The sequence below is a fragment of the Oncorhynchus mykiss genome, chromosome 27 (genome assembly GCF_057628025.1).
Source record: "Oncorhynchus mykiss isolate SJ-2025 chromosome 27, ASM5762802v1, whole genome shotgun sequence".
NCBI classification, from domain to species: domain Eukaryota; kingdom Metazoa; phylum Chordata; class Actinopteri; order Salmoniformes; family Salmonidae; genus Oncorhynchus; species Oncorhynchus mykiss.
The window spans coordinates 19075001-19082500 of record NC_143048.1 but is presented as its reverse complement, the minus strand read 5'-3'; the positions used below and the strand labels follow the sequence as shown (position 1 = coordinate 19082500).

Sequence of the window (7500 nt, the reverse complement as noted above, 5' to 3'; positions counted from 1 at the left end):
ATGTCCTGTTACTGTACTATTACTGTCCTGTACTGTTACTGTTACTGTTACTATCATTTCCTGTCATGTTACTGTCCTGTTACTGTCTTGTCCTGTTACGGTCCTGTCCTGTTACTGTCTTGTCCTGTCCTGTATTGTCCTGTTACTGTCCTGTCCTGTACTGTTAATGTAATTTCCTGTCACTGTACTGTACTGTTACTGTCCTGTACTGTTACTGTCATTTCCTGTGCTGTTACTGTCCTTTGCTGTTACTGTCATTCCCTGTCCTGTTACTGTCCTGTTACTGTCCTTTCCTGTCCTGTTACTATCCTGTGCTGTTACTGTCCTGTCCTCCTGTCCTGTTACTGTCCTATATTGTTACTGTCCTATACTGTTACTGTCCTGTCCTGTTACTGTCCTTTCCTGTACTGTTACTGTCCTATATTGTTACTGTCCTATACTGTTACTGTCCTGTCCTGTTACTGTCCTTTCCTGTTAACTATACCTTTAACTATACATTAATGTACATACTACCTAAATTGGCCTAACCAACCAGTGCTCCCGCACATTGGCTAACCGGGCTATCTGCATTGTTTCCCACCACCCACCAACCCCTCTTTTTACGCTCTGTTCATCATATATGCACAGTCACTTTAACAATACCTACATGTACATACTACCTCAATCAGCCTGACTAACAGGTGTCTGTATATAGCATTGCTACTCTTTTTTCAAATGCCTTTTTCCTGTTGTTTTATTTCTTTACTTACCTATACACACACAGACACACACACACACACACCTTTTTTTTCACACTATTGGTTAGAGCCTGTAAGTAAGCATTTCACTGTAAGGTGTTGTATTCGGCACACGTGACAAACTTTGATTTGTCCTGTTACTGTCCTGTTACTGTCCTGTACTGTTACTGTACTGTTACTGTCCTGTCCTGTTACTGTCCTGTACTGTACTGTACTGTTACTGTCCTGTACTGTTACTGTACTGTTACTGTCCTGTCCTGGTACTGTACTGTTACTGTCCTGTCCTGTAACTGTCCTGTACTGTTACTGTACTGTTACTGTCCTGTCCTGTTACTGTCCTGTACTGTACTGTTACTGTCCTGTACTGTTACTGTACTGTTACTGTCCTGTCCTGTTACTGTACTGTTACTGTCCTGTCCTGTTACTGTACTGTTACTGTCCTGTCCTGTTACTGTCCTGTACTGTACTGTTACTGTCCTGTACTGTACTGTTACTGTCCTGTCCTGTCCTGTACTGTTACAGTCCTGTTACTGTACTGTTACTGTCCTGTCCTGTTACTGTCCTGTACTGTACTGTACTGTTACTGTCCTGTACTGTTACTGTACTGTTACTGTCCTGTCCTGGTACTGTACTGTTACTGTCCTGTCCTGTAACTGTCCTGTACTGTTACTGTACTGTTACTGTCCTGTCCTGTTACTGTCCTGTACTGTACTGTTACTGTCCTGTACTGTTACTGTACTGTTACTGTCCTGTCCTGTTACTGTACTGTTACTGTCCTGTCCTGTTACTGTACTGTTACTGTCCTGTCCTGTTACTGTCCTGTACTGTACTGTTACTGTCCTGTACTGTACTGTTACTGTCCTGTCCTGTCCTGTACTGTTACAGTCCTGTTACTGTACTGTTACTGTCCTGTTACTGTCCTGTTACTGTACTGTACTGTTACTGTCCTGTTACTGTCATGTACTGTTACTGTCCTGTTACTGTCCTGTACTGTACTGTTACTGTCCTGTTACTGTCCTGTACTGTACTGTTACTGTCCTGTTACTGTACTGTTACTGTACTGTTACTGTCCTGTACTGTTACTGTCCTGTACTGTTACTGTCCTGTACTGTACTGTACTGTCCTGTACTGTTACTGTCCTGTACTGTTACTGTCCTGTTACTGTCCTGTACTGTACTGTTACTGTCCTGTACTGTTACTGTACTGTACTGTTACTGTCATGTTACTGTCCTGTCCTGTACTGTTACTGTCCTGTCCTGTACTGTTACTGTCCTGTACTGTCCTCTACTGTCCTGTTACTGTCCTATACTGTACTGTCCTGTTACTGTTCTGTACTGTTACTATCATGTACTGTTACTCTACTGTCCTGTTACTGTCCTGTACTGTCCTGTTACTGTCCTGTGCTGTACTGTTACTGTCCTGTCCTGTCCTGTAACTGTCCTGTACTGTTACTATCCTGTCCTGTTACTATCCTGTCCTGTTACTGTCCTGTACTGTACTGTTACTATCCTGTACTGTCCTATTACTGTACTGTACTGTTACTATCCTGTACTATCCTGTACTGTACTGTTACTGTCCTGTCCTGTTACTGTCCTGTACTGTTACTGTCCTGTACTGTTACTATCCTGTACTGTTACTGTCCTGTCCTGCTACTCTACTGTCCTATTACTGTCCTATTACTGTCCTGTACTGTCCTGTTACTGTCCTGTATCGTTCTGTCCTGTACTGTACTGTCCTGTACTGTTACTCTCCTGTACTGTTACTGTCCTGTCCTGTTACTCTACTGTCCTGTTACTGTCCTGTACTGTCCTGTTACTGTCCTGTACTGTACTGTTACTGTCCTGTACTGTTACTGTCCTGTACTGTTACTGTCCTGTCCTGTTACTATCCTGTCCTGTACTTTTACTATCCTGTACTGTTACTGTCCTGTACTGTACTGTTACTGTCCTGTCCTATACTGTTACTGTCCTGTACTGTCCTGTTACTGTCCTGTTACTGTCCTGTCCTGTTACTGTCCTGTACTGTTACTGTTCTGTCCTGTTACTGTTCTGTGCTGTTTCTGTCCTGTACTGTTTCTATCCTGTACTGTTACTGTCCTGTACCGTTACTGTCCTGTACTGTCCTGTCCTGCACTGTTACTGTCCTGTACTGTCCTGTCCTGCACTGTTACTGTCCTGTTACTGTTACTGTCCTGTTACTGTTACTGTCCTGTACTGTTACTGCCCTCTACTGTTACTGTCCTGTACTGTCACTGTCCTGTCCTATACGGTTACTGTTACTGTCCTGCACTGTCCTGTTACTGTCCTGTTACTGTCCTGTACTGTTACTGTCCTGTCCTGTTACTGTTACTGTCCTGCACTGTCCTGTTATTGTCCTGTCCTGTTACTGTCCTGTACTGTTACTGTCCTGTTCTTTTACTGTCCTGTCCTTTCACTGTTCTGTCCTGTTACTGTCCTGTACTGTTACTGTCCTGTTACTGTCCTGTTCTGTCCTGTTACTGTACTGTTACTGTCCTGTACTGTTACTGTCCTGTACCGTTACTGTCCTGTACTGTTACTGTCCTGGTCTGTTACTGTCCTGTACTGTTACTCTCCTGTACTGTAACTGACCTATACTGTTACTGTCCTGTCCTGTACTGTTACTGTGCTTTACTGTGTTTGTTCCCTGTTCATTCTAGTGGTACTATCCAAAAGGATCCTACAGGGTATATACTCAAATACATTGGTCTAGAAAAGGTCATTTTCCGAGGACAAATTGTGTGTTTTCTTCAGCTGTCCAAAAGTAGTTTATGGTAGGGGAATAATTGCATTTTTTAGAGTCAACATCCAGTGTCCTCCAAGAGTTGCAGAATATTTCCTTATCTGTCTAGTTCCTAGCTGAATACTTCCTTATCTGTCTAGTTCCTAGCTGAATACTTCCTTATCTGTCTAGTTCCTAGCTGAATATTTCCTTATCTGTCTAGTTCCTAGCTGAATATTTCCTTATCTGTCTAGTTCCTAGCTGAATATTTCCTTATCTGTCTAGTTCCTAGCTGAATATTTACTTATCTGTCTAGTTCCTAGCTGAATATTTCCTTATCTGTCTAGCTCCTAGCTGAATATTTCCTTATCTGTCTAGTTCCTAGCTGAATATTTCCTTATCTGTCTAGTTCCTAGCTGAATATTTCCTTATCTGTCTAGTTCCTAGCTGAATATTTCCTTATCTGTCTAGTTCCTAGCTGAATATTTCCTTATCTGTCTAGTTCCTAGCTGAATATTTCCTTATCTGTCTAGTTCCTAGCTGAATATTTCCTTATCTGTCTAGGTCCTAGCTGAATATTTCCTTATCTGTCTAGGTCCTAGCTGAATACTTCCTTATCTGTCTAGTTCCTAGCTGAATATTTCCTTATCTGTCTAGTTCCTAGCTGAATACTTCCTTATCTGTCTAGTTCCTAGCTGAATACTTGCTTATCTGTCTAGTTCCTAGCTGAATATTTCCTTCTGTCTAGCTCCTAGCTGAATATTTACTTATCTGTCTAGTTCCTAGCTGAATATTTCCTTATCTGTCCAGTTCCTAGCTGAATACTTCCTTATCTGTCTAGTTCCTAGCTGAATATTTCCTTCTGTCTAGCTCCTAGCTGAATATTTACTTATCTGTCTAGTTCCTAGCTGAATATTTCCTTCTGTCTAGCTCCTAGCTGAATATTTACTTATCTGTCTAGCTCCTAGCTGAATATTTCCTTATCTGTCTAGTTCCTAGCTGAATATTTCCTTCTGTCTAGCTCCTAGCTGAATATTTCCTTATCTGTCTAGTTCCTAGCTGAATACTTCCTTATCTGTCTAGTTCATAGCTGAATATTTCCTTCTGTCTAGCTCCTAGCTGAATATTTACTTATCTGTCTCGCTCCTACTGTGGGTGTATTCTTGTGTCTATCTCTGTAGGTGGAACAGTGAAAGTTCCCCTTAAGACAAACTGTCTAACCCATAAATCCTCTTCTTTTATCTCCCTCTTTCCAGGTGACAGCGACAGACGCGGACGGCGGCTCCTTCGGCTCCATCAGTTACTCTCTCGGGTCAGGAATCAACAGTGCTGTCCCCTCCCAGTTCTCTGTAGGGAAGGAGACAGGACAGATCTGTACCAACGTGGCTCTGGACAGGGATCAGGGACCAACCAGCTATGACTTTACCGTCACCGCCGTGGACGGGGTGAGTCTCCTACTGTATCTCTCCATCCTCATCCAATGGCTACATCCCCAAATGGCACTGTATTCCCTACATAGTCAATTCCCATTGACCAACGCCCTATGGAAGTGCCATTTGGCACATAATCTCTCCCTGTGAGTACATTAAACCCCTGACAGTGATCTCTTAAAGCAGTGCTTTTCACAGTGTTTATCACAACAGGGCTAAAAGAAGAAAAACTCCAGCACCCTGGTAATATTGATGCTTCCAACAATTGAATGGATCTTTTTAACCGATATTTCACAGCAGGGTTCACAGCAGACATATAGCTAGCAGAACCCTGGCTATTAGACGCAGCTATAGAGCCAGAGCCAGGATAGCTAGTAGAGAGGGGAGCAGCTCCCCAGTCAGGCAGAGCAGAACACAGCAGAGCAGAACGTTTTTCAGTAGTGTAGACAAATAAAAGAGTCTGAATGACTCTCCCTGACAGGACTGTGCTGTGAATGAGTTTCCCTGACAGGACTATGCTGTGAATGAGTTTCCCTGACAGGACTGTGCTGTGAAGGAGTTTCCCTGACAGGAATATGCTGTGAATGAGTTTCCCTGGCAGGGCTGTGAATGACTCTCCCTGGCAGGGCTGTGCTGTGAATGACTCTCCCTGGCAGAGCTGTGCTGTGAATGAGTTTCCCTGACAGGACTATGCTGTGAATGACTCTCCCTGGCAGGGCTGTGCTGTGAATGAGTTTCCCTGACAGGACTGTGCTGTGAATGAGTTTCCCTGACAGGACTGTGCTGTGAATGAGTTTCCCTGACAGGACTATGCTGTGAATGAGTTTCCCTGACAGGACTGTGCTGTGAATGACTCTCCCTGACAGGACTATGCTGTAGTGCCACACGCCAAATCCTACTTGAAGGTAAAAGGTTAGAAATGAAATCACTGCAGTCATGGTGAGAGAGACAGAGACAGAGACAGAGACAGAGACAGAGACAGAGACAGAGACAGAGACAGACAGACAAACAGACAGACAGACAGACAGACAGACAGACAGACAGACAGACAGACAGACAGACAGACAGACAGACAGACAGACAGAGACTAACTGGCAATATTCATTCAAAAAAACAGCCCAATAAACTTTACAACATAAACCAATCGTACAGATGGGCTCCAAACAATGCAGAGACATTCATTGAAACATTGAACTCAAATGAAATGATGAACTCTATACAGTTTTTCAATAACTCACAGTACCAAAACAATAAAGATGGTGTCAATTTGGCTACTCAAAACATCAACTGCATATTCCAAAAAGCAGCATCGAAAGCAAATTTGAGAAAACCAAAGCAATGCAACATCAGAAGCAAAAATCAAAATGTTTCTGACAAATGGTTTGATAATGAATGTAAAACAATTAGAAAACACCTAAGACAAATGTCAAACAAAAAACAGAAGCAGCAAAACAACCCAGAGCTACGATATGAATACTTTGAAACTCTGAAACAGTATAAACAAACACTGAAATGCAAGAAATGGAATTATACCAACAAGAAACTTAATGAAATTGAAAATGCAATTGACCAAAATCAGTTCTGGGACATGTGGAACAATTTAAGCACAACAAAGCCACAAGAATTAGCCATACAAGATGTAGGAATTTGGAAAACTTACTTTGATAATCTATACAAAAACATCCCACAAAAAGATTTACAACAGAACCAATTAGAAATTAAAGAAAAATTGAACATCCTTGAATCTGTCATTAAAAACAACCAAAATCCATGAGATTACCCAATAACCCAACAAGAACTAAATGAAAGCTAAAATCTATTAAATCAAAAAAGGCTTGTGGTGTAGACAACATCAGAAATGAAATGCTGAAAAACAGCACACCTGAGTTGCAAAATGCTGTGCTTAAATTGTTCAACATGGTTTTAACTTCTGGCTGCTTCCCTTATGTCTGGAACCAGGGGCTCATCTCCCCTATACACAAAAGTGGAGACAAATCAGACCCCAATAATTACAGGGGAATTTGCGTCAACAGTAACTTGGGAAAGGTTTTCTGTAGCATTTTGAATTCAAGAATTCAAACCTTTCTTCAAGAAAAAAAATGTAATAAGTAAATGTCAAATTGGCTTTCTTCCTAACCATCGCACTACTGACCACCACCTTACACACACTAATTAATAAACACGTCCACCAAAAAAAAGGAGGGCAAAATCTTTGCTTGCTTTATTGACTTTAAAAAAGCATTTGATTCGATTTGGCACGAAGGGCTATTCTACAAAATTCTACAAAGTGGGCTTGGTGGTAAGGTTTTAATAATTAATAAAATGTATGGAGACAGAAAACAAGTGTGCAATAAAAATCAAAAACCAAAGAACAGAATTTTTTTCACAATGTCGAGGTGTAAGACAAGGCTGCAGTTTGAGTCCAAATCTTTTCAACATTTATATCAATGAATTAGCAGACATGTTGGACCAATCTCCAGCCCCAGGACTCACACTATTTGACACAGAGGTGAAATACCTGCTATATGCTGATGACTTTGTACTTCTATCACCAACCAAAGAAGGTCTTCAACAAAACATTAATATTCTGGAGC

At 41.7% G+C, this 7500-nt stretch overlaps 1 protein-coding gene across 1 annotated transcript in view; it reads left to right on the top strand.

Annotated features, from left to right (window-relative positions):
- The window catches only part of LOC110507672 (protocadherin-16), a 197636-nt gene that overhangs the window by 143719 nt on the left and 46417 nt on the right, over positions 1 to 7500 (top strand). Inside the window, exon 3 of the mRNA XM_036964819.2 lies at positions 4733 to 4921. Coding sequence (XP_036820714.2) covers positions 4733 to 4921 — 189 coding nt within the window. The remainder of the gene's footprint in view (positions 1 to 4732; positions 4922 to 7500) is intronic.